The following is a 26,477-nucleotide window of genomic DNA, read 5'->3' as shown; positions in this document are numbered from 1 at the left end:
GCATGTTCTTAACGTATAAAGCACATGTTACATAAAAAACATGCAACTTAGTCGCTTGGTCACTTTTAATGACGCCGGCAGTACACTGGGCCTTGCGCCAGTTTGTATTTAAATTTAAATCAAACATTTTGCGGTCATATTTTAGTACCTTTTATTACATGTTAAAAATGTGACGAACAACTGTAATGGTAACACAAATAAATTCCATGCGCATATGTATATTTAATGCTGCGCGAAAATATAGCAAAGATAATCATACGGTGCGATCGGTTGTCGCCACACCAGTGTGGCAAAACAAGAATCAGCTGGTTCTTGTTAGCGGTTCTATTTACAAGGTCAACGCGCGTGCGTTATACACATGTGTGTATCAAGCGACGCGTGCGTGTACTGTCACGCAAACACCAAAGCGATTAAGGAAAACCCTAGTTAAACCCGAGGGTGTACAATAATCTCGGTGGACTACTGGAACAATTCGAGGTTAACACCCCACACGCTTCGGACTGGCAGAATCAAATGGTAAGTAAAAACTTTAATAACAAAGACAAATATATACATCTTTCACCCTCAGGCAACATATCAACTCCCAAAGCCGAAGGAACGGCGGAACACCTGCTACCAGGCGAGCAGAACACATCAGGAGGTTACAAGAGGACCGCAGAGGGGAGCGAGGCAGCAGAACGAGAAAGGCAGAACAGAACAGAAGAAAGAGAAACAAACGGAACAAGAGTTGTGAAATGTTTTTGAATTTTTTCACATTTTTTTGCAAAGGTTCAAAACAAAGCTTAAATTTGTTGAATTATTTCATTAATTATTTCATACGCTTCAATTATTTCATGAACTCCGGTGCTGCATCAGAAATGAACGGAGCTGCTTTAATAGGAAAAGTAGCCGAACACTTCACAGAAAAGCAGCGGTCATTTTCCATAGCGAAATGTTGGTGGGGCGGCAGATTAAACCATGGTTAAATAAACAAATCCGTATGCGATTCCACCTAATATGAAAGGATTCTCTTAATGTTCTTATTAAACAAGGATACCCTAGAAAGAAAGAAAAAGCGTAGTCAGATCAATGAAACAGAATAAAGTCAAAACAGTTAGGTTTCTATGACAACAGCGAGAACTTTATTTATTGTACATAATGGGGGACACAATGGATACGAAGACACCTAACATGCAGGCGCAGCTGAAAATGGTTCTACTCCATTTCAGCCACAACCAAAGAACATAAAAACTTTTTAAATGACGAGTACACTTTTTTGCTTAAATCTATATCAGAAGTTGGCGCTTTAGGCAATCTGAACGCCACTCTGCGCACAGTACTTTTGCAGCGCTTCCTGGTGAGCCGCCGGCAGGGAAGAGATCAGCGTACCGACCTTCCCGGCGTGCGCCTGACCCAGCTTGCCGAGGTGCTGTACCAGATATTGGCGTACATTCGTTACGTCCGGCAGCGGATCGAACGGTTTCGGCTGGGCAAAGTTGAGCTGCGAGTAGGCGGCCTGATAGCCGGGCACGTCCTCGATTTCGATGAAGTTATCACCATCGATGGCGGACTCGTCGGGCGGCAGCTCGAAGATCTGCACCACCGTCTGCAATAGCTGCGGCCAAAAGTTTACGTATGGTTCGGCCAGCATCTCCGGGCACTCGCACAGCAGCTTCGTCAGCCCCACGGAGACGATCTTCTGGTCGAGCTCACCCGATACCTTGTTGATGTCGGGGATGAACACCCGTTCGACCACCATGCCGAACATTCTGAAGAAGAAAAGTGGTGAAAGGTGTTTGGTGCTTTGCTAGGACTAACTTGGATAACGTGGATCTACTTACTGCGCCTGAATGCTTTCGATCATCTGTATTAACGCCTGCGGGCCAACACGTGACGCGTAAAGGCAGAGGAACACGATGAAAGATCGCACAAACTTGGTCGTCTTGGAGGAACTAAGCCGTTGAAAGAGCAGCGAAAAGATCTGACGCATGCTTTGCCCGAGCTCTTCACTGTAAGGTAGAGATGAGGAATGAAACAAACGATTGACAGCTTGTATAAAATAGCAAACCATCCGAACTTACGCTGGGTAGTGGAGCAACAAATTCTGCATCAGATAGAACCCTTCATGGTCATTGTTCTTTGAGGCAATCATCTTCTGGAAAACACCCAGCACGCCGCTCAGCTTTCCCTCGGCCGAAATCTGCGGCGAAGCTTGGCGCACAAACGAGCACAGTAGCCGTATCAGCGGTGTCACGTTGCCAGGGCGCTCCCAGAGGGTGGGCGCCAGTAGGCACGGGAACAGCGACAGGTAGGTGTCGGGAATGCTGCTCTTACCCTCCCGGATCTCCAGAAACAGTGATAGCATCTGGAACACGTAGGGCATGAATTCTGAAACACAAGCAAATAAATATGAAAATAACAATCACAATCAAAGCTTTGTGTGCGGAAGTAGTAGGCTAATGCATTAGTTTGTGTTTATAAAATATAGAAGGCACTATAAGGAACAATCCCTCATTTTTACTTTTGTTAAAATTATTCTTCACAAATCACATGGCATTTGTTTCTGTTTTGGCCCGCTGTACACTGACTTTCGTGGTGTAGTGTATTTATACACCTTTTACGATATGTTTTTCAACAGCCTTAGAACTTACCAAGCACATCCTGTTGCAGTATTCCCTGGAAAACGGGGAACAAAGCCTCCTCGAACGAACTGACAGCATTCGGGTCTGCCTTGCAAACCAACCTATAATGTAAGGCGAAAAGTAGGCCGCACAACAAATTAGTCACTGATGATTTGGTTTAAGGAATGTAACTTTGCTTACTTTACGGAAAGGGAAAGTGTCTCAAACAGATAGTGATTGAAGTGTGGCTTCGATGGGTTCTTCGAAACGACCGTCAGGATCTCGGTTAGGCGCGGTAACACCACGATCATGAACGGCAGCGAAGCCTCCTGGAGCGTGTTCAGCACGCGCATGATACACTTCATGATGTACTCGTTTTCGTTCGAACCCTGCACGGTGAAGGCGGCAAACAGACCAGTGATCAGTTCGGCACTCAGCGGCGTTAGCAGCTCCTTCGTCACGATCGGTTGCTTGTCGGTGCCGCGCATCGTCAGGATCTTGTCGATGGCGCACGCCGCATACGTGTGCACCACAACACTGCCCGCTCCAAGGTGCTTCGCGACCAGTGGCATCGTGGCGACGATAATCTGCGGCCCCAGGATCGTCCGGAACGTCATGATGAACTTGAGTGCGTCGGCTTTCAGCACCGGTAGCTGGTTGACGTCGGAGCGTTCCAGCTCCGGAATAATCTGTTGTTGGGTGAACTGCGGTAGCGGCACCAGCTCGGACGATTGCGTGACGCCGTGCTTCTGCGTCTGCCCCTTGGAAGCCATCGACGTGACGAGGTAGATGGCGGTGTCCTTCGTCTTCCAATTGTTGGCCGGGTTTTCTGCGTACTTCGCAAGCAGCACCTGCAGGTATTGGCCGAAAATTTCGATGATTTTTGCCTCAAAGTTCTGTGACAGCGTCTTGACGAGATCACAGGCCGATCGACGTCGCGTTTCCACGTCCGAACCCTCGATGTCCCGTCGGATGTACTCTTCCGGGTTATCCTCAAACAGCTCCTCGTCCGACAGCCGGAAGTCCATGTTCGGGATGATCACTTTCTCGCAAATACTTGCCAGCACGTTCGGATCTTCGAACAGATGCCGATAGTGATTCCTGTCCGCGACGGTACTAAGGAACTTGAGCGCATAGGAGACGAGCGAATCGTACTTCGTCTGGATACCGGTGTTCACCAGCAGCTCCCAGACGGCCGTCACGAACTGGGGCATGTATGGGCCGAACTCTTCGTCGTATTTCTGCGCGTACATGCAAAGATTCTCGCAGATCTGCGACCTCAAGTGCTCCAAAACGCCCGCATCCTCATCGTCGGGCGTCTTGAGACAGGGTACATCGAGTGTCAGCAGGCCGTGGAATGCTTTCATCCACGTTTCCATGTTATCCTCGAAGAACTCGGGCAGATCCTGCGAGTTGAGCGAGTAAAACACTTTGCACACGAGCACCAGCGAGCTGTAGATGACCTTCAGCGCCTCTTCGTTGTTCGCGTGCGCTTCCGCCAACCCTAGTGTAGCCTGCAGTAGCTCGGTGAGCGGTTTTGCGATTTTGTCCAGCACGAACTTAATCTCCTCCCATAGCTCTTGCGACTTGAACTCGTATCGGTAACGCTTGAACAGCGAATGAGCCGTCTGCAGCACACCGTTGATCACATGAAAATCACCCGTGGCGAACTTTTCAATCATCTCGTCGATCAGCTGGGGCCACTTGAGCGGGAAATCGTACTTCCCGATGATGCTGACCGCATCGCTCAGCTGCTTCTGTATGGAAGCGGGTGATTTCAGCATCATTGGGACGATCAGGCTCTTGATGCCGTTTCGGTCCGACTCGCACACCTTGTCCGGCCCATCATTCTCCAGGTGGAAACCCCAGTTACGTTTGACAAAGTTCTTGAAAGCGATCGCCGCCGCGACTCGTATCGTCATGTCGACCTGCGGACGATCGACCAGGTGCAAACATAGTAGCGGATAGTTTTGGCTGATTTCAATACTTTCGATGAACCTTTCAGCTGGAAACGAGTGAAACGATATTTACCCATCATCCTCCAAGCCATCGTCCTTAACCTCTCCAAGCTACGCGTGTCCCGGTGATGCTTTACATTACTTACCGGGTCGTCGAACTTCCGGATCGGGATTAAGCGTCTGCTGGAGGTAGTTTGCCAGCCGCTCGAAGTTGTTCTCGTTGATTTCCATCGTACGCTTTCGTTGGGAGATTTGCAAAGACCAGCTTTACCAACCTTTTGCCACCACCCTTACCAACGCTACCGTCCACCGCGCGTAAATATACAATAAATAAAAACCACCTAATGAAATTAAATCACCACTGCGGCTCGAGGGAATGTGCAAGAAGCGGTCCACAAAATGCCTTTTATCGTATCGTGAGTGAGAATGGACCGGCCAAAAGCGTACAAGCAAAGGCACCGGTAGTTTATGTTTTGTGTATGACTTTTCGCAAAATTTTGACCGCTTGATGGATGCACGCAATTTGCAGCATCGATGAAAGTGACACATTGAGACTCAAACTCACCACTTTCCTGTCGGTTCCGTTGAGTTTGAAAAACATATTCTCACCTTCAATACTAAGATGGATTTCGCGACAAACCTTTTACGCTTTCTTTCTGCATGTAAAAGAAATTTTTCACATTTTTCTCATAAACTTTTTGATATCGTTCCACTGTATTGTATTACTTTGAGTTGAAAAAATGTTATTTCCGTTTAAAATACCGGTGCCATTTAAATCACTGCGTGGTGAATATAGGAAATGTCAAACTACAAATTTGACAGCAATATGTCAGTCGGCTCTCGATGGCGTCAAAAAAACGCGGTTTACTGTGTTGGCATTCCTAATTTGTTGATATCAGATAGCGTTAGGGAAAGAATAGAAACAGCTAAACCCACCGTCGCGACATTCCTTTTGCCCAAGAATATTCAGCTCAGCTAGCTGCCGTTATCAGTCCATTCATCCATTCCAAAGTTTGTCATGCTGGGAACGCAAAGCGCAGTACGGGACGAACAAACCACCTCCGCCGATAACAAATGTAATGTCGATGAATCAGAGCTACAACGTCAGCGCGAAGGTCAGCAAGCAGGAGAAACATGTTACGATCTATCTCGCTTTCGAACGGTGCGCGTGCTGAACAATAACAGTACGCACAAAAGTGTGTGCCTGTTGGGGCACTTTACCAATCTGTCCACCGAGCAGTACGCGATCGTGGTGCTCGAGAAGAGGGCCTTCACCGAGGCCCAGGTTACGACAGCAGCGACCGTAACCGACGGTCGTAACACGCCAACGCATCGTGAAAACTGTGCCGTTGTCAGTGAAAGTGAACACGAACCACCCGTCACGGACGTGGAAAAGTCTTCCAGCCACACGTTTTTCACGTCGTCATCGCGCTTGGAGACGGAATTCATCAATGACATCTACGGTAACTTCGTCTGTACCGTGGATCCAGCCTTGAACCGTACGTAAACCTTAAATGGTAAGGGTTCTGATAGAATTATTGCTAATTCTTTCCATCTCGGTGTCTTTCATACAGGACTTAAGGTAACCATAGTCTACCCAGCTGCGGAGAAACATATCGTCAAATACTCGGTGCAGAAACGATTTTTCATTGAAGAAACGGCCGATCTTTATAAAAGAATCACCTTACCTCATCTGGAACAGGGGCAGCTAAGCTTGGAGGTTTGTTTTTTAAATTTTCAATGAAGGAAAATGCCTTTAATTAATCGAGTGTTTCTTTCCATCCATCACAACAGTGGCTTTACAACGTGCTGGAACACCGTAAGGAAAAAGAACGTATCGTCTACGAGGATCCGTGCAACGAGAACGGTTTCATTCTGCTTCCCGATTTGAAATGGGACGGTAAAACCGTCGAGCAGCTCTATCTTCTCGCGTTGGTTCGCCGTCGGGACATTCGTTCGCTGCGTGACCTAACATCCTCCCACTTGCCGCTACTCCGCAACGTACAATCGCGCGGAATCGCCGCCATCAAGGAACGGTACGGCATCGGCCCGTCCGAACTGCGCATTTTTCTTCACTACCAACCAACGTTCTATCATTTGCACATGCACTTTACCTATCTGCGCCACGATCCACCCGGCATTACCTGCGAAAAGGCGCACCTTCTGTCAACGGTCATTAGCAACATTGAGCTGCTGCCGGATTACTATCAACGCGTGACCCTTTCGTACGCCCTAAAGGAGACGGACAAGCTGTACGAAAAATTTGTCGCAGCCCTAGCGCAACTTCCGTCGGAACCGGCAGCAAAGCGTGCCAAAGTGGACACGTCGGCGGAACCTCCGTCGGATGAGGCGAACTAACAATAGGCAAAAAGGCAGCTTCTCTTCAACAATCTCTTCAATTTAGTTCCATAGATAGATATTTAGACAGGATGGTTCCTTCATCGACTGGTAATATCGAGCGCGTGCTGATCGAGATGCGTCCACGGCTTCAGAGTGCCAACTTTTTTATCGCCTTCCGGCGAAACTTTGCCGACATTGAGTCGACCACGATCGATCTGGCGAACGATCGTCTAACGATCGCCATTGGGAAAGGCGCAGCAGCCCCCGAACGGTACGAGATACGGGTTGGCGACTTCTTCCAGCTGCACACGCAGACGCTCAGTTCGCTGGTGATAAAAAATCGTTACCTCTGTTTCCGGGTGAACACGAACGAGAGCAGTTTCGGAACGGAATTGCTGAATAGCCAGCAGGAGGGAGGTGGTGGTAGCGCTCTGGAAGAGTATGAGCAGTTAAAGCTTGCGGTAAACATTGAACCAGATGCGCGGTATGCTTTGCTGTGTAGCAATTGTGGCGGTTCATTGAATGCACAACCGGACGCCGAACTCGAGGGCATTACGTTCCGACGCGTCCTGGAGCTTCCATCCGAGCAGATGGACGCTAACGAGTGGTTCTGCCATCGTCACGATCACTCGACGGGCGAGGCGACTGAAGGCGTATCGCATCAAAGCGGAGAGCATGAGAAACTCACCATCAACAAGCTTGAACCGCAGACGTGCGATCTACTGTACGGTCCATTCTATGCCCTGCTTCATCGGACCGCCCTACAGCGCGTGCACATCCGGAGCGATCGTTTTGTGCACTGCCGACGTTGTCTGCAATTTCTCGGAACATGCCAAAAATCGCGCCCTTGCGTCAAACTGTGGTACGAGGGTGTGCGCTTCCAACCGATCACCGGGAATCGGGTACCATTGGCGCTCTTTCGCGTCGATGAGCCGCTTGAGCTGTTCCGCCTGCTCGTGCGCAAAACGATACGAGAGTGCAACTTCGTCACGCATCTCGGCCTTCCGCCGATGTTTAAGCTTATGTTCGAACTGCACCGTCCCGGGCGAGAAGGGGACGTGTTTTACCTGCTGCTGCAAATCATGGACAGTGGGTTGAGCGTGTTCCGCATCGATGCTAAACGAACCGAACCGGAATCATCGGGTTCGTGCTCGGAGGATATCGATGACGTAGGAATGGCAAAGTGCCCATTGCAGTTAAAAACGACGGAGGACGGTCAGAATCGCAAGGAAGACGACGACGACGATGGCACCACAGAAGCCGATGACGACGACGATGATGATGTATTCATTGAGTCTAGCTGCCGTAAACACAACATTGTCCTGCAGCGGCACCGCGCGATGAAACTGATGTACTGGTACGAAAAGTACGAACAGCAGCCCCTGTTCACTTTCTGGCGGGAGGACAGCAATGTGGTCAACCTGGAACTTTCGGAACCAATGTTCACCGCTGCCATACGCTACCTGGATAAGAACTCTAGCTACGTTCCGGAATGTTATCGCGTTAATCAGGGATTCAGCATGAGCTATCTTGATATTACCTAGTGTGGAAACTAACACGAAGCAAATTGGGAAACTTATAAGGAAAAACTTATTACAAAAAACTGCTTTGATTAGAAGGAAAATGTCCTGGCAAAATATTAAATTGCGTTGTGCTGCAACAATTATTTCGTCTTCGGAAAGAAATCCACTAGAATGAGCCGCTACGACCTGGGAGATACTTTTTCAAATAATTCAGCGTGTAGTAGAACTAAGCCTGAACTGTAGAAAATTATCAAACAAGTTGGAATGGAAATGGGGGGTAAAATGAACCGACATGTTTTAAACTGAATTGTGCCATTTCAAAATATGTGTACCCCACAAATCTTCAAGCTTCTCGAAAGAATAGTTATTTATTGCTCTCAGGTAATACACCGCAAAATAAGAAAAATTTCCAAATTCCATTTCAAATTTGGATTTGTTGGTCTTCGTTCGTACGTTGATTGAACACTTCAGCTCTGTCACTGTAAACGAACCCTGACGAAGGCGAAGCACCTGACAAGTCATCAACAAAAAATCGTCCGTAGCCCCTATCCAAAACCACCGTAATTTGTGGAAAGTAGTGGGGTGGAAGGTACCAGACAGACTTATCATCTCTTCGTTTTCCGTAGACATTCGCTGTCGTTGTCGTAACCGTGCGTCGTGTTAAATAATCTTAATCTGCCTTGGAAACCGTAGGGTATCGCCAGCCGCTTTCACTTCGAGAAGATAACGGGAAGCACGCACCACCACACGATGGAGGTAAGTTGATTTCCGGAAGTAAAGAATATTGTTCCTCTATAAGTACACTGCTAAGGGACAATTTGTTCTCCTTTGTAGATTGAAATTTTGGACGCGAAATCGTCGAAATCGCTCGGCAAATGTCGCGTGTCAGGCGACACGACACTGCAGTCGCTGAAGAGCGAGGTGCAGAGGCTGAAACCATCGCTGACCGTGCACCGGCAGTCACTCCGCCTGGAACCGCGCGGTAAGGCGCCGAAGGAAAGCGAAACCCTGCAATCCCTTGGCATCACCGCCGGTGGCAAGGTTTACGTGCGCGACCTGGGCCCTCAGATCAGCTGGAAGGGTGTCTTCCTGGCCGAATACGCGGGACCGATCTTCGTGTACCTCATCTTCTTCCAGCGCCCTTCATTTATCTACTCGAATGCTTCCGCTCCGATGAGCCAAACCGCAACGTAAGTGTTTTGCAAATGTAATGTGAAAACTTGTTGCTACTTGCTGTGGAAGTAATCATCGATAATCCAGCGCAATAACGATTAAGACAACCTTAACGAAAAAAGCGACAAGGTTACTTAAACCGTAAAAGAAGCAGTTCGAAGTCCATCACACGATACGATAGTGTGTTGGAGATTGTGATAATGACCCCGTTAATTTATGCACATACATTGCCCTTCCGGGCGAGGAAAGGCCGGACAGTATTTTCGCTGCGCTTTCCATTGAACTCTTGTTTTACCGAAATCTAAAACATGGAAAACTTACGAATTTACTTTCCACTTAGATTCGTCTCACCGTATCATGCTGCTAGGAAAATAGAAAGTTTTTGTATCGCATCAACCTTTTCGGAAATTACTATGCGACGAAACACACTTGCAACTAAAAGCACCACCAATTGAAGGTTTTTCGTACTCCATCTTAGGGTATTTTTTGTGACTAAAGTAAACTCCCCTAGCTTCATGCTACGTCATTTAACTTTACTCTCGTGGACGTTAGGTTGGGACAAATGGGAACAAAAAGTGGTTTGCTCCGCACAGTTGTAAGTAACATCAACAACAGGCTTTATTTGCCAATCATTTTGAAGCTCGTCAATCTCAGTTGGCTTCGTACGTTAATTCTGCCACCGTGACGTAAGCAATATGGCTTTGATTTCTAATGGTGGTGTTCGTTGTTTTGCTTACGGTCTTCCAAGTTCAAGGTCGACGATATCGGAGCCGGTTTGAATAATTTTAATTTTGAATGAAACTGAACTGTACTTCAACATTCTAGTATACTAGTAATGAACTTAAATTAGTTTAAATTGAGATTAAATTATTAATTTATATTCGTGGATAACTTTTCTCCTCGACAGAATTGCTGCCGCTTGTTGGGTCGCACATTATGCAAAACGTTTGCTGGAAACGCTTTTCGTACACCGCTTTTCTCACGCGACGATGCCCCTGAGAAATCTGTTCAAGAATTGCTCCTACTACTGGGCTTTCGCTGGTTATGTCGCATACCACGTCAACCATCCGCTTTTTACGGAACCGTGCCAGGCGATGGTGTACGCCGGTTTGGCAACCTTTGTGGTAAGTGCAAGTGATGCAGGAGAGCATCCATTAACAAGGAATGGCAATGATTTTCCTTCTCCCCCCACAACAGGTCAGTGAGCTGGGCAACTTCTCCATTCATCTACTGCTGCGCAACCTTCGACCGGCCGGTTCGACCGTGAGGAAAATCCCGGTGCCGGATGCAAATCCACTGACGCAGCTCTTCAAGTTAGTAACACCAGATTCAAAAATTCACCGTTGTTTGAACGGCGAAGATTCTGATTGCCTGTTTATTCAATTTCTTTCAGCTTCGTCTCATGCCCGAACTACACCTACGAGTTCACCTCGTGGGTCGGTTTCACGTTGATGACGTCGTGCATTCCGGCCGGACTGTTCGCGGCCGCTGGCATGTACCAGATGACTATGTGGGCTCTTGGCAAGCACCGTAACTACAAGAAGGAGTTCAAGGACTACCCAAAGAACCGCAAGGCTATCCTTCCTTTCGTACTGTAAGGCAGAAAATGAGCGTTCCGTGGGTTGGCCGACATCCTCCCTATCCTCTCTAGGAGAGGCTTACATTGGGATTCGCTCCGTGCCCATTGAGAGATTTCGTTTTTGCATTTGTACCGGGTTTTTTAGAGTTTGATGTTTTTTTTTCATTTTGTTAATGGTTGAGGTGTGATTTTTGTGAAAATGGTTGACACTTATATTTTATTGATTCGTTCGTTTACTCACTTTTCCCAGCATATTTCCTGTTCCGAATGGTCGAATGAATGCGCAGTGCATCAATGCTCACTCTCACTAGAATTAATTTCGCTGAAGCAATTAGTTATCATTTTGTTGTTGTTAGCAACAAATCAGCATTTATTTATTATCGAGTGCCGGTTCATCTTGCGTCTTGCACTGCACGTCCGTGTTCAATTGACTTCGTTTTGGGCAGAAATAGAACGAACGTATGACGAACACAATTCAGTCGCCAATCATTCCTTGCTGGCAAATTGCGGACAAAAAGCAAAACTAAATAAAAAGAAACAAAGTTATAAGAAACACTACACTAAGATGCGATTAAGGGGGAAAAGAGCTAAATAAATAAACACAATTACAAGACTGTATGCATTTGCTATGATTTATCCTTTCGCCCTCCTTGTTTTATTGCTTTACAAATTCCCATTCGTTCCTAAACCCAAACAAAAAATCACACATCGACAAGGAAGCAGTTTGGAAGGATATACATTATTAATTATTTTTATTACTTTTCTTTTTTTTTTAAGATATATCTGTTAGTATACCATCGAAAAAACATCAACCTTCGTTTGGTTGTTAAGTTTTGTTAATAACACGCGCAATAGTTAAAAAAAGCATAATTGAAAATCTTAGGTGAATTTACGAAAACAAAGTTTCATTTGTCCACTCAATTTCAAAATGTTCGATATGGCGTTTGCCAAAAGGTGGACACCACCTTGGGATCCTTGCTAAGAACAGTTCTAATTTCGAGTGTGAAACCTTACTACGCTGGACTAGCCTCAACTAGCCACTCCAAAGAACACACACACACATGGTTCTATTAAATACATCATTGCGAGCAACATATTTAAAAACCCTTTCGATTTTGCCATCTCTTTGCATGGAATATTAATTGTTCGATTACACTGACCTAATCAATATATTAAAAAATAAACAGATAAAACCTTTACACCCACCAGTGAGATAATACTTTCAATTTCACTCGATCTGCTCACGGCGCTTTCAAAGGTATTCTTTACGGTTTGCTAAGTATAAATCTAAAGCGTTATGAAAACGCTCATTCGTACGCCACAACAGAATGCACCCTCGGGGGGCTTCCCAGTGTGCGGGCTATAGAATTAAGAATAAAACAAAAATATGCGTGGCCACGATTAACTGGTGGCGACGTTGCCCGCGCCCCAGGCTTTCAGCAGGGCGAGCGTTTTGTTCAAATGGGCGCACCATTCGTCACGTTCCTCCTTCGAGTCGGCGGATAGCAGATACCTGGAACATCAAACAAAAAAACAATTAAGGGATTGCAGTTCCACAACGGCGGGGCTCGTTCGTTCGTGCTGCTTACCTTTCGATGGTCATCCTGCCCCGACGGACGATCTTGAGTGACTCGACATCACCGTCCTGTGCCGGGCGTGGAAATTCCAGCATGAGCGTATTGAGCCGGGAGCAGACGTCGCGCGGTGCCACGCCGACCCGCTGTGTGCTGCAACCCTGCAGATCGATGCTACCGATCGGTGCCTTCCGCTTCTCATCGTCCGGGTACCGCCAGTAGTTGATCGTGTGGCGCTGCAACCGACACCAGCGCCGATGCCAGGCACCCAGGCCCGACACGTCCTCGTACATCGTCAGGAACCCGTGGTAGTCCACCGTGACGGACAGTTCGCAGTTGACACGCATATTAACCGTGCCGTCAAGCGGACTGGGACAGCCAGCGATCGGGTTTAGCATCCAGCTGGTACGCTGAATTTCCTTCAGCGAGAAAATGATGAATCCGTACTGAATGAGCGACGGCGAGCGGACCGCATGTGGACCAGCCGGTGACTGAACCGGGGGCATGATAAGCCGCGAGTTCGCCTTGATGCCCTTCGGGGTGTGCAGTTTGCTTGATCCACCGCCACCCTTCTTCTTGCTAATCGGAAGGTGATACTTGACTTCATGCGGGAGAACTTCGCGCGATGCTGGCATACCGTAGATTTCCATCGTTATCTGTGGGGAACAACGCCAACTCACAATTACAATTCTATTCCAACCTTGGGAGGATTAGCATTTACCTTAAAATCCGCAAACACGTTACTCAGCTGCAAAACGTCCGGAAAGCGCACCGACAGCATGCCCGGTAGCGTCGGGGTCGTTTGTGTGGCCAGCACGGTTTCATTGTACTTCAACAGACAGACCAGGTTGTGTCCGGCGATCTGATCGGCCCCAAGTTTGCGCATGTACTCCTGCTTCAGTGGAAGCGTGATTTCTTTTACCGTCAGACGGCCCTTCTCGGTCGGGGCCCCCGGGGGTCTGAGGCAGCCTTCCACCCGCAATCGTTGCACTTCATCCAGAATTGCCTGCCGTCGGTGTGCTATTATGTGTGTGTGGAAGAGGAAGTAAGCATGTATTTATTCAAATTAGTTAATAATCAAAACGTTTGCGTTTCATGTGGTCAGACTCTTCGTGTCCGCCGAACTCAGTAGATGTAGATTTTTTTTGTATTCTGTGACTATTGGAGAAAGGTTGAAAAATCATTTGCTAGCCTAGTTCCGGCGAGACCTAAACGTGCACGAAAGGTCCAGCAACAGACAGACGGCAAAACGGCCCGATGCTGTCTTGGCTATGACAAAATTCTGGCCAACTGCCAAATGGCCGCCTGACTGGAGCGGCGGTATATTTTTTCAAATAGCAAACTGATGTAATTAACTTAAAAAAAATTACTTCACTCAATCATCTTACAAGATTTTTATCCTATCGCCGATGAAAGTTTATCCATTTTTTTTAATCCCAAACGTTAGTAAAATTGTATGCAAACGGGAGAAGGAAACTTACTGGCAACGAGCAGATGCCGCTCGCATTCTTCCGCTTCTGACGAGCCGGAAAACTCTACGGTGGCCGCGCACAAGTTCAGCGCCTGGCTGGTCTGGGCAATAATCGCCTGCTGTTTGCACACCTCGTCCAGCAGCTTCTTGATCTTGTCCTGCACCAGAAACTGGGCTTCCTCGGTGGACGCACTGGTACCGGTCGATTCGGCCGTGCTTGAAACGGCATCCTCCTCATCCTCCTCGTCCGAGTCGCCGGCCGTGGTGGAATCGACTACGGGTGGTACCGGCGTCCGCGGTACTCTGCGCGGTGTTAGGGCACTTTGCTGCTGCTGCTGTTGCTGCTGCTGGCGCCGATAGAAGCTAACGGTGTGCACCAGTGTGACCATGTTGTCGTCACCGGACGGTTTCACCTGTAGCTCCGAACGCACGGGACTGCTGTAGTCCACGGTGCCCCCGCCATTGGTACTACGGCGCGGAGTGCCCGACTTACGTTTGCTGGCGCCAACAATTCTTGCTCCATCATCCTCCTCGTTGATCGTCACACAGCGATCGCCACCGCGGCCAGGGTGTTTCTGGTACGAGAAGCTGTTTGACGAAACGGACGATTTACGCTAGAGAAGGGAGGAACATATTAAAAGTAGAATCTCCAGTAAGTAAAACGCTCCCGGGAGTTTCTTGAATACATAAAATCGGCCGAAAAAATGGATCGTACACCGTGAGGAAAATTGTGTTGTTTTAATATGTACTAGCATTAGATGGCCGACTGTAAATGATACCCTAATACAGCCATAGTGTTAAAACCAGACATTTTTTAAGTAGGTTATATTTAGTCTATAGTAAAACAAAATTTATTAGTACATGTTATAAAAGATAGAGTTACATACAAGGATAGAGAATAACAATCCAATAACGTATTCCCACAGCAAACATTCATGCTATTCATTTCCACCACCCTCCACATGCAGCTTCATTATTCTAAATGCCTTTCTTACGGGTGTATTGTACTCCTCGCTGCTACTTTCATCGACGAACGCCTCTTCAAGGCATGCATCGAGCAGATCGCTGTCCTCCAGCTGACCCGAAGTATCGCTCAAGTCAAACTCGACCGTTCGTTTCGGTGGCGCACCAGTCGACAATTTTGCTTCCTGCTACAGGGTAGGTAATCAAACAGGGAAGAGGCAAGGGGGAAAACATCGAATAGAGCTAACATCGAATTTGGAAAGGGAAATACTTGAGGATATTTTGTACACAACCAAATAAAAACCATTCCAACTTTTATACTTGTGGTAAACAAACAAAGAAACTGCACTCAACGTAACTCAAACCACGGAATGATTACTACTACGCTTTCCGTTTCGATAAAAATACAACCAAAGATCGTAGCAAATGGATCGATGTTCGTGCTTACCTTCCATCCCTGGCTTTGTCGATGTCCACGGTTGCTCTTGCGGCGATCGTTCATCTTGACGGCATCCATAATTTCACGACCCAGACTCACATTGGCGATATTTGCTTCGTCGTCCGAGTACATGAAGCTGTCGAGAGAACAATGGATTTTTTATTGGATCAATCTAATGAAATCATTTCTCAAATCCGACAATATCACTTGACAACGATTAACCATGTGGATTTTAGCCTTTTTGCAAATGATGTTATTTAATTATTTATTAAAGTATCGGTTTGTCGATGAATTACGTTCTTAAATAGCGTTGTTAATTAAGTTAAGTACGACCCCATAGAATATATGTTAGCAATGACGCTTTTAGTCATATTGATATGTTCGAACATGTGACTAATTTATATTTTACTCTCACCTCAAAAATAAAAAAAAATCAAAGCTAAATTTCAGAAAATCAATGAGTTTAAACGTATAAGTGGAAATAACAAAATTCCTTAATGTATATCATTAAGGAAATTTGTCAATTTTAATAATTTGATGAAAAAATTTCTTATTGAATTCAACCAAATTCAATGTTTGTGGCTACAATAATCGTATTATTCCAACCAGTGGAAAAGGGGTATTATTTTAAGCAGAAAAATATTTTACAATAATCTGTAACACCTAAAACCCTTTCTGATGAATGAATCAATTGATTTCAACATGCAGATGAACAGTTAATGAAAAAGCATGATTAAAAAAATATGTTTAACAAAATTCAAAATAAATGCATGATGTGGGGAAAATGATCTTAATATGATGATAAGGAACGAGGGAAAATGAATTAAGAATAAAATGTACAGGTTCAGTATAAGCCCATAAAGCGTGCGTGAAAGTGGTTATGAGGCGTGTGCATGGCGTTCAAATGTTAGCGCAGCAAAAACACTGCAAAAGGTCAACAATAATTTCCCACCTGTCGTCATCCTCGTCGACTTCAAACTGCTCCTCTTCATCATATTCGTCCTCCTCTTCCTCTTCCTCTTCGCCACTCTGGTCTTCCAGGCGCTCATGGTCGGCCTTTTCACCGTAGCTTGCGGTCCGGTAGGCCCGATCGTCCGATGTTTCCGAGCCGGACACCGTGGCCGTAGTGTAATCGTCACACGGGGTACCTTCGTCACCCGATTCGGTGGCCGTCGTTTCGATGTCACTCAGCGCCGGGTACATGCGGCCGTCCTTCGCAGCGGTGCCCACCCGGATACGTTTAACGTCGTCCAATGCGGCCATCACTCCCGGGCTGTCCTTTGAACCATCTGGAAAGGATACATTTCGTGTAATTGAAAATTAACTATTCTATTTCGTGAACATCGTTGCGAAGTGTTTCTCGTACCACTGCGTCGCTTTACCGCACCGGTGTGTCCACCATCGTCAACGGGTTTCTTCTTTTTACCGCTCGATGTCAGGTAACCCTCCGGGGGCATTGGTGGTGCGGATGGGATGGGTCTTGGACCATCGCAGCTACCGGACACGTCGGACGACATGTCGACGGGCTTTGAGAAACGGTTGAGCAGTTGTTCCATTTCCTGCTGACGCTGCCGCCGATTGTCCTCGGCAATCTGCGACTCTGAGATGGTGCTCGTGTTGGACATCAGCGCCGCGACGGTATTACGAATGGCCGAACCACTGGCCATTGTTTCAGCCTTTGTGGCAGGCTTGCCATGGTCGACTTTCGGCTTACTTTGTGGCGATGAGGGTGCAGCAGCATTCGCTTTCGTCTGATGCCCGGTGGTGATACCACCGAAGCCTTGGATACCTGACGAGGACGATGCCGAAGACGGACCTTCCTTTTGGCCGGTGATTTGCCGAATCGATGGACTGATACCGAAGGCAGCCTTTGGTACAAGTGCCGCTCCCTTATTCTTTTCAAAAATGGCCAGGCGTTCCTTGAGCGACATTTCGGCCGGATCTTTCTGCCCCGGTTTCAGTATGGACTGGCGCCGACCGGAAGATTTTTCAAACATTGCTGCCCGACCCGATACGATTCCACCGCCTTGCTTCGACGGTAGTGTTTTTTTCTGCTCCATTGGTGGTTTTTTAACTTCCACCGCTTTCAGCGCCGGTTTCGCCTCAACCGGCTTCGCAACGGGAGCTCGTCCATTTTCGGGTCTTTTTTCATGCCCATCGTCCTTGTAGTCGTACACCAACTTCGGTGCGGTCGACTCACGCCTCTGGAAGCCCTGCGACTCGAGTGTATCCATTACCTTCTGATCCCATTTGAGGGACTTCGTTTGCTGCGGTTTACCTGCTGCTCCCGCCGCTCCTACTTCACCACCACCCATTCCCGACGCCGACTTCTGAGGGCTGAGGATCGACTTTGGTGGATTTGGTGCGGGGTACTTTTTTGGCGTTGCACCCGTCACGGTAGCGTGGTTAGTACCACCACCACCACGTCTAGGGCTTTGCTGCCGATTGGGAGATTTCTTCTCCCTACCTGGCACGATGGTCTCCCGATGGTGCTTGATATCCGGGTGCGATGTATCATCCTCCCAGTTGTTGATCGAGTCGGCTAGCATCGCCAGCTTGGCCAGCTTAGTTTTCTGCTGGCGACCGCCACCCTCTCTCAGCTCCTCATGGAACCGTCCCTCGGTACGGTGCACTGGCGAGGAAAGATCCTGGGTGTCGGAGTACAGAGTGCCGAGTCGTTGCAGCTGATTTCGCGACTGATCGCGAATAATATTCTTCTTCGACGCATTCTCCTTCTCACCGTCAACGTCTTCTCCATCACCGCCACCTGCAGCCGCTGCAGCAGACATTCCCGCCTCAATTGCACGCACAATATTGTGCTCCCACTGTTTCTTTACACTACCGTCCGTCTCCAGTTCCTTCACGCCTAAGTCTACCTGCAGGTTAGCGCTAGTGGTGATATTAATTTCAAGCGCTAGATCACAGTTATCCTGACCACCAATGTCCACCGTCGTAGTCCGGTCACCGTCTGCCGCCGTGCGGGTCGACACGGTGGTTGCAGAAGCCTGAACAGGCGGTGCTTTCGGTGCGGAATGCTTTCTCGATCCTGACGGTTTCTTTTTCGGCGATGCACCCGACGTTGGCTTATCCGCTTCGTAGTTAAACTCGGACAGTGGGAACTTCGAAGTGTTCGTAATACCAAGCGCTGCAGCCCGCTTCTCCGCTCGTTCTAGTATATTCTGCAGAACGGAGCAGTGCATGGTTTTAGCATCATTTCTTGTGCAGCTCGAAAGATATGCTTACCTGCGTGAAAGGATCCATGTTGGCATTTCCTCAATACTGCCACACCGAATATGAACTTAGGAAATATAAACTTCCCGAACACTTTTCACAAAAAACCTCACTTCGTTTGTAATATTGTTTTCAAAAATGTATGGCACGCACTTCTTACGGACCAATTTCCGGGCAAATCAATGTTTTCTGAACGAACCTGTACATGCACTGCGAAACGCCTTTCGCTTTGTTCTTTTGCTAACGAGAAGCGTCAGTGGACTGGTTCAAAAATTGCAACGGTCGTTCAACCGACTACTTGTCAAAACAAACGACCGTTGAAAGTCAACTAGATAAGTTTATATGAAACCCATTTTCGAAATCGAACGATCTTCGAAGATAAGTTTGAAAAGTACGGAAAGTTGAAAAATGGGAACAAAATGGAATCGGTATTTAGTTCATTAGATCAGCATAATTATCTGATTGTTTCTACAAACGCACAAAACAAGCAATTTTGTTTCTTTGTTTTTGTGATAATTTTTGGGTACGATTTTTATTCAACGTGTTACCTGTTACTGCAGTACTGAACTAGGCACTGGTAAACGATGAAGACCCCGATTGTGACAGCCAGCACATAAACAAAACAGTTCGCCAACGTTTCCTTCGATCATCTGGCGCGGCGAATTTCATCATCTTTCGCGAGACCTCGGGTGGAAGGGATAAAGTGGTTCAAAACCAATTCCCCTCCAAAAAGATCCTGTTCGAGGATTTCTATCACCGGTGACTTGCTTGTTGGAACGTGCAAATTATCAGGTAGGTACCTTCATGTGGATTCCGTGGTTACCAGGCATAGTGCACGGCATCGTCAAGATGCCTTTCTTCGTGATGTAACGCATTCGCGCAAGGTGTCTGACCTTGAACTTCGGAGGGAAGATCTTGAGGAGGGATGTATAAAATAAGTGTGCTGGGGTCGAGCCATGCGCCACAGCTGATGTGATAGTAACCAGAAGAGTGTTTAAATTAATCATCTGTATTTCTTTGTGCCTGCATTTAGAATGAGCGGTAAAATGCCAACGTACGACGAGACTCACTCGGATAAGCTCGCCCGCAAAGCCCGAGAGTCTCCCTTCATGCCCATCGGAATTGCAGGCTTGGTGGCGGTATGTGGCATTGGGGCGTACAAGTACAAGAACCGGGGAGCCATGTCGACGTCCGTCTTCCTGATGCAGCTGCGAGTGGCCGCGCAAGGCACGGTGGTCGCCGCCCTGTCCATCGGACTCGGCTACACAATGGCAAACGAGTATATTTTTAACAAAAAAGAGTAGAAAGCTAAGAGGCTCTTTGGATACTCAAAGAAGTAAGTAAAAACTGGACAATTTTTGTTTAAAGTTATTTTAATAATATGCTTATTCGTGCTCGTTTTTCGTTTCGCTTTCCTTCCAGGTGTAAATAAGTATTAACAAATAGAGAAAATCACTATTTATTCTCCTATGAGTCCTTGGGGCAGTCCGACTCCCTTTCATCATCCTCCGAAAAAAAAAATAAGAACTCGACGAAAAAGGTGTTGTTACTAGTGCTACACAAGATGGAAACTGTGATTGACGAGATGTTATCAAGCAGAGAAGAAGGAAAGAAGGAACTTGATAGTGCAACAAAGGCAACAATCAATCATTCCTCGTCCTTGGAAGCACAGGATCGATATATCTCACTTAGTTTATTGGCGGATTCATCAGCTTTGCACAAATCGTTCAAACATTGATGCGTCTTAATCTCCCAACGATTCGGAACGACTTGGAATAAATTTGCCGGAACTGTTTGTTAAAACCAAAAAAGTTATAGGTATACTAAACACAATTTAAAGAAAAGAAAAATATAATTGTACCAAGTGCGAAGCTTCAGTGTGTGCTTCTTCATTTTCTATTCCGATAACGAACAGCATGTGATCGTGAATTTTCCGAATGACGTGTGAAAACTGTGGGGGGACAAAATTGCAGACGTAGGCAGGAGGTAACGCTATGAAAGTGAAGTGGTGTGGTTATTTTTGGTACACGCTGGTCCACGCGAGTCTATGAATGAAAAGCGGTTCTATTCCCGATAAACACGGGTATTCCTATCTCCTGTCTGGGAGGGGATATTGCTCTTGATGAACATATGTTACTACGTGACCTTCGGTGACACGGTAATGATTGTGACCCACTTCAGTTTAATGAATGTGTTATTGTCGGCAGTGGGAATCCGGGAGATGTTTTTTTCTGCTAAGTCTCAAGTGAGTTTATCAGTTTAATGGTGTTTCATTTTTAATTCTGCATAACGATGAGCAAAGGGTTTCAAACAGTAAGTACCGGATGAAAGATAACGATAATGTTGAACTTGAATCATTTCAATTGAGCAATAAAAAAGAAAGCTAAAATAATTAACTCTTCTCTTCTAGGTATTTTGTGTAGTGAGTGTAGTGAGAAAGTGAAAGAAACCCATGTGGACTCCAATTATAACTTAATTTATTAGGAGTAATTAGCTATTTATTGTACAGAACAGAAAAACAAAGTCAACTGGGATTTAAATCGACTTTTGCTGCTGCTCCAGGTGACGTTGCGTTTGGCTGCTTTGGTTCTTCTTCACTGTGTCGTGTTTATGCTGCACTCCGGACAGCACCTCCGTGCTGCGATCCGTGTCCCGCCTGTACACCCGATTGTCGCTCGGTATCTGCACGTACCCGTAATCCAGATTTTGCTGCGTTTGCGGCTGATAGATCGCTTGCTGCAGTGCTACACCTTGCGGCGAAACACGCGCTGGGTCGGCGAAAACGGTCGTCCGGCGGCCGGCGGAAGCGAAAGAGATACCGAGCGGTTGGACGGGCGGTGGTGGTGGTACATGAATGTCACGATAGGCCGCAAGCGGAGCTGAAGCCGTCGATAGTATGATGGAACCAGCGCCGGCCCCGTTCGGGGATGGTGTTGCAATATACGCTAGGTTGGCGGGAGCCTGGAATGCAGATAGGTAAGCCCCACCAGACACTGGAGTTGCCTGCGTAGTTGTCGAAGCAATCACTGCACCGGCGTGCGGGGCCGTATTGTAGCTGTGGATCTTCACGTCACGCAATTGCGACGGATAGAACGGAGCAGGAATTTGGGTTGAGGGGTTTGCCGCGTAGTAAACCCGGGCAGGACGAAGCTGGTATTGTTGGTGCTGATGAACCTGCTGTTGCTGCTGTTGCTGCTGCTGTTGCTGAAGAACCAAAGGTCTTTCGTAATATGTTTCGTACGCAACCGGAGGAGCTGGAGCTACCTGACCAGCGGTTGGAGAAACAGCTGGCCCTGAACCAGCACCGGCCGGTTCGTTCTCGTAGGTAACGTCCGCCCGATAGCCATTGTTGTCGGCCACATACTTGACGATCTGCATGCGGCCATCTGGAAGCTGCACCTTATAGCTACCCTTGACCGCGCCGTCCGTTTGCTGTTGCTGCGTGTGCGAAAAGTCATCACCCGACGCCGAGTCCTTCACGGCGTACGAGAAGACGTAGTTTTTCTTCACGTTCGTAGATGCTTCCTATCCGCGCGGAGGTGAGTAGAAAAGGAAAAGAATTTCTTTACTGTCGCATAACATATTCGCCTCATCATGATTGATCATTACGTACATTGAAGCTATCGATATCCTCGACGGCGTACCCTTTGCCGAGGACTCGGGCGGCATGTTTCGCCAGCGCCTGATAGACCGGTTTCACAATCTGTCCATCCGGTCCGGAAAAGCGAACCATCTTTTGGTGGCGTTCCTTGAGGGCGAGCGTCTCGTAAGGGTACGGCAGCCCATTGACGCTGTTCGGTTCGCGCAGCCGTGGGAACTGAATGGGACCTTGACTAAAGGGTGCGGGAAAAACGATCGTGGGAGATTATGAATGACAGAGGGGAAATAAAATTATCAAACCGGCGCCCAAGGTCTCCAAAAAGAAAAATGCCCCGCCTAAACGGTACCGTTTAGCGGTGGCGGCCGGAAGGGATTCGGGTCTTACTTCAGAAGGTTTTGGGTAAATTTTTCCCCGTTCGTAACAAGGTTCCGGTCGAAGATGGCGATTCCCTCGTAGGCGTTCCGGTACGGGTGTGGGTTGACATCGCGTGGTCGCAGCAGGGAGGCCGGCTCGGGTGATTCGACGGCCACCGCCCGACACGGCAGTCCCAGTGAGCCGAGCGTCACCACCAAGTAACAGCACCAATTGATCTGTCAAACGAAACGAAGACAGGCAAGACAAGCCACAAAACAAATTCACAAATTGTTCCACATTGTAGTAGGCTCACGGCTTTTGGGGTAACAATGCGGCTGCCCTACCTTCACCATCGCCGCCAAACGCCTTGACTGCATTGTCGGTTCCCACTGTCCGCGTGCAATGATTTAAAACACATCCACAACGGCCGGTACCTCCGCCTGTTGAAGTTGTCCGTTAGAGCCTGCAAATGGGTGAAATGCACACGAGAAGAAGGGAAAATAAGTATAATAACACGTTGCGGGAGGGTGATAGACGAATTTCGGGGGCTGCAATTTTCACACCAAACACAGCTCGCATGGCTCGTGGGGGCGTGGGGCCACCATGGGGTAAGGTGCAAGGGCTCGGTTCAGAAGAGGGATGGATCGATATTAGCACTGGCAGTGGCCTTCCATTATTGCAGTTTTACGGCCGCCGTTGGTATGAATGTGCGCACTGAGGGAGGTGCGCAAGAGCATGAGTGGATTTTGGAATTTTTCCACGCCAGCCCCAAGTGCGCGAACCTCCGGCCGGGAATGTGATAACATCGGTACAAACTATGTTCGGTGGTTCTTCTGTTACGACTTCGGTACGGTACACCGAGGAACAGATCTTTGTTTATTGTGTGCAAATCAAACGCTGCGTAGAAGAAAAATTTAATTTAATCATCTTTAGCCTAAGATAAGACATCCATCTTGATTTTGCGAGAACCTGAGTGATTAAATTGCTGGAAGTTGTTTCTATCATCTATAGGCGCCGTTTTATTGTTTAATCTGAGGAATGTTAGGGAGGATATAAGTGAAATAGATTTGAGTCTAGTTTAGTGTTATTTAATCATGTTTTATACGAATTGATTGTTGTTTTCAATTGACCAAGACCATTATCATAGATGCAGTTATCAGGGCTGTTCGAAAATTATCGATTCAATTATTAACATTACATTACATTTTTGTCCACAGACATGAATTCAATTCGAAAAAAATGGTCGATTGAACAAGATAAGATGAATTTGATGCAACAGCTCATTCATTTGATAACGCTACTCTGATGGATCCTCTCTTTTTTTTTACTCAAACTTATTAGAACGTTGAATGTAGTATTATTTATTATAATAGTCAAATCCCTTGGAAGAATTAATATTTAAAGAATAGGGTCAAATAAATCCAGTCAAAAGGGGTCCAAAGTTTTAGTCTAAAGTGTTTTAGTCTAAACTTTTAAATTTTAGATTTACTTATTATGTTGGTTTATTGTTGTTTCTATAATGTTAGTGCACTTTTCAAACATTCTAGAGGCAAGCAATAAGATAAACTAATAAACATATAAACATATTCTTTAGAAGTTTTTTTTTATATTCCTGCTAATTTTTTATTCGTTTGCAAATTATTTGTTCGCAATTCTATTCTTTCAAGATTTTATACATTAGAAAGACGCCTCAACTTCTATAGCATCCTCCAAATAAGCTCCACTTCCACGTTAACCTTGACCGCTGGTCAAACCCGTCTTCAAACGCTCTCACGATGTTGCATGATGAACCACGAAGAGCTGGTCCATAAAAATTACACACGTCCAAATTATGCTCCAATTCACAGCTCCATAAAAACCGCGCGCAGGGATACAAGCTCCATGCATCGCATGGTAAGGTGGTGCATCCGTCGATCTGACGAGGTGCTGCACACCACCGGTTGTTTTTTTTTTTAATTGGGACGTGTGGTCTTGGAGATTTTATGTTCTCGTACAGCACCCCCGCTAAAGTTCACACAATTGGTCGTTTTGACCTACCAACAACAGTTACGTGCCCTATGGAAAATGTGTGTCTCATCTATGCTACACGGGAACCCTTGACCTACGCGCCCAATCTTGCGTTGGGGTCGTCGCGTATGTATAGAAACCCATAAAGCCGTCGATTGATGGCCAGCTCGGTTTATGTTGTGACGGGATGATGTTTGGATCATGGAATCATTAATGCCGCGCTCTCCAGCACGAGCGGTTATTTAACGATCATTAACATACCAATTAGTTATAGACGGACATTGTTGCCGTAAGGGTGCACGCGAAATCGCACGCGCGCGCGCGCAAACTGACCGGTTAAGCCGTGGAGTCGAGCCGAGTTGCGCAACCAGTTGAAGATGTCTTCATTATTTGGCGATGTTTTGGTACACATGTACACGGGCAACAAACGGGTAGTTGTTGACCGTAAAATTGATATGGTAAAGAGTCATAAAAACGAGTCCTCGTTGTTGTCCTACTCAGCCGGCGTACAATGTGCTTGATCACACATATTTCTCTTCAATGTGAATTATGGATAATCTTGTATTTTTTGTTTCGACGCAGAAGCGACCAACTGTATTCCGACCAACACATATTTTGGTACCGATTGTATAGTAGAATAAAAGGCAAGAAAGGGTGTCCAATCTTCTACTGTACATTTTGGTAAGTTATAAATACAAAATTTAACAAGAAAATTATGTTTTTTAAAACATCCAATGGAGAAAGTAGTTTGAAGTAAAAAATCTCATAACTTAATATGAAAAGAAACATGCTCTACATAATTTGAAACTATCTAGTTTTACATCAGTTTGCAAAATTTCACAATTATTAGGTAAGATTTTTGTGTAAAAAAATAGAAGGGTGAAATGCGACAAACGGAAGATATGAAAAGTCAACATTTGCATACGCGCCGGAAAGCGCGATGATCGAATTTACCGGTACACATAAATCACACTGTTACCCAATATGCAACACATGTCACTAAAATTTTGGCCCGATCAAATTCTTCCGTTGGCGGGCTGATCGAAAACGGTCGGCAACTACACCGAATGCAACAATTTATGCTGCTCACGTTGAACGGATGTAGGAAACCGCCCGCCAAAGAGTGACAAACTCGGCGCATTTCACACCAGACTACAAGTCCATAAAGCGGTTCACAATAGCGGCCTGAAGACTGGGAGCATTAGTATTCCGAAATGCTGCTGCAAAAGCGTGGAACCACCGGGTGTTGACGCGTTGAAACGACCTAATCTCTGCTTCTCACTAATTCGTTGCGTTGGCGAGAGTTCATATTATTGGTTTGTTTCAGGTGTCCCCAAGGAGGTCTTTCTCCATCGATCACCCAAAACCAATCGGCCAGAAATCGTCCAAGTCACAAGCACGCACACACACAAATCTCGCCACAGATCGATCAACCGAGTAATTGCCGAGGGTCGGTTCCGAAACGTAGAAGTAGCATAAGACAGTTTCACCAACCCTTTCGATCCGCCGAAAGAGAAGAAATTTCCTCACCCTGACAGCGAGGTAATGTCGGCAATTAATCCTGTTAAAAACGGATCGAAGCTGCTGAACGGTTTATGGAAGGTGTACTAAGTACCAGTACCACCCGACACCCTATTTGGCACGACGAACACGAAACCACGAAA

At 46.7% G+C, this 26,477-nt stretch overlaps 7 protein-coding genes across 9 annotated transcripts; 4 read left to right on the top strand and 3 right to left on the bottom strand.

The window, feature by feature from the left end:
• Positions 1-1,099: 1,099 nt before the first annotated feature.
• LOC131259523 (exportin-2) lies at positions 1,100-5,038 on the bottom strand. The gene is made up of 6 exons (XM_058261029.1): positions 4,705-5,038; positions 2,802-4,605; positions 2,631-2,722; positions 2,061-2,367; positions 1,821-1,988; positions 1,100-1,748 (listed from the first exon to the last, which is right to left on the bottom strand). Exons 1-6 carry the CDS (start codon positions 4,787-4,789, stop codon positions 1,286-1,288), a joined length of 2,919 nt encoding a protein of 972 aa, XP_058117012.1. The 5' UTR covers positions 4,790-5,038; the 3' UTR covers positions 1,100-1,285.
• Positions 5,039-5,457: 419 nt separating this feature from the next.
• Positions 5,458-6,916, top strand: LOC131259550 (m7GpppX diphosphatase). 2 transcript variants are annotated; one of them, XM_058261066.1, is made up of 4 exons: positions 5,458-5,861; positions 5,955-6,057; positions 6,133-6,278; positions 6,353-6,916. In XM_058261066.1, the coding sequence occupies exons 1-4, from the start codon at positions 5,577-5,579 to the stop codon at positions 6,914-6,916; spliced, it is 1,098 nt and encodes a 365-aa protein (XP_058117049.1). In that variant the 5' UTR covers positions 5,458-5,576. The 2 variants fall into 2 exon arrangements, with proteins under 2 accessions (XP_058117049.1, XP_058117048.1); XM_058261065.1 differs by having other exon boundaries at positions 5,458-6,057.
• On the top strand, positions 6,843-8,628 carry LOC131259541 (uncharacterized). The gene has a single exon (XM_058261055.1). It carries the CDS (start codon positions 6,988-6,990, stop codon positions 8,440-8,442), a length of 1,455 nt encoding a protein of 484 aa, XP_058117038.1. The 5' UTR covers positions 6,843-6,987; the 3' UTR covers positions 8,443-8,628.
• Positions 8,629-8,965: 337 nt separating this feature from the next.
• On the top strand, positions 8,966-11,791 carry LOC131259559 (probable very-long-chain enoyl-CoA reductase art-1). The gene is made up of 5 exons (XM_058261075.1): positions 8,966-9,177; positions 9,256-9,611; positions 10,502-10,718; positions 10,792-10,907; positions 10,988-11,791. Exons 1-5 carry the CDS (start codon positions 9,172-9,174, stop codon positions 11,190-11,192), a joined length of 900 nt encoding a protein of 299 aa, XP_058117058.1. The 5' UTR covers positions 8,966-9,171; the 3' UTR covers positions 11,193-11,791.
• A 691-nt stretch (positions 11,792-12,482) lies between these two features.
• LOC131259519 (anillin-like) lies at positions 12,483-19,077 on the bottom strand. Of its 2 annotated transcripts, XM_058261023.1 has the most exons (9): positions 18,864-19,077; positions 16,987-18,799; positions 16,573-16,909; positions 15,630-15,756; positions 15,214-15,369; positions 14,229-14,832; positions 13,469-13,767; positions 12,763-13,403; positions 12,483-12,686 (listed from the first exon to the last, which is right to left on the bottom strand). In XM_058261023.1, the coding sequence occupies exons 1-9, from the start codon at positions 18,879-18,881 to the stop codon at positions 12,575-12,577; spliced, it is 4,107 nt and encodes a 1,368-aa protein (XP_058117006.1). In that variant the 5' UTR covers positions 18,882-19,077; the 3' UTR covers positions 12,483-12,574. The 2 variants fall into 2 exon arrangements, with proteins under 2 accessions (XP_058117006.1, XP_058117007.1); XM_058261024.1 differs by lacking the exon at positions 15,214-15,369 and having other exon boundaries at positions 18,864-19,076.
• Positions 19,078-19,497: 420 nt separating this feature from the next.
• LOC131259567 (HIG1 domain family member 1A, mitochondrial-like) lies at positions 19,498-21,224 on the top strand. The gene is made up of 3 exons (XM_058261083.1): positions 19,498-19,643; positions 19,885-20,187; positions 20,274-21,224. The coding sequence occupies exon 2, from the start codon at positions 19,886-19,888 to the stop codon at positions 20,153-20,155; it is 270 nt and encodes an 89-aa protein (XP_058117066.1). The 5' UTR covers positions 19,498-19,643; position 19,885; the 3' UTR covers positions 20,156-20,187; positions 20,274-21,224.
• A 104-nt stretch (positions 21,225-21,328) lies between these two features.
• On the bottom strand, positions 21,329-23,183 carry LOC131259544 (uncharacterized). Its single transcript, XM_058261058.1, has 4 exons — positions 23,151-23,183; positions 22,837-23,042; positions 22,465-22,684; positions 21,329-22,376 (listed from the first exon to the last, which is right to left on the bottom strand). The coding sequence occupies exons 1-4, from the start codon at positions 23,181-23,183 to the stop codon at positions 21,387-21,389; spliced, it is 1,449 nt and encodes a 482-aa protein (XP_058117041.1). The 3' UTR covers positions 21,329-21,386.
• Between the last annotated feature and the right edge of the window lie 3,294 nt (positions 23,184-26,477).

This window comes from Anopheles coustani, chromosome 3 (assembly GCF_943734705.1).
Source record: "Anopheles coustani chromosome 3, idAnoCousDA_361_x.2, whole genome shotgun sequence".
Taxonomy (NCBI): Eukaryota; Metazoa; Arthropoda; class Insecta; order Diptera; family Culicidae; genus Anopheles; species Anopheles coustani.
The sequence above is the reverse complement of the archived record's forward strand: the minus strand, read 5'-3'. Positions and strand labels throughout refer to the sequence as shown.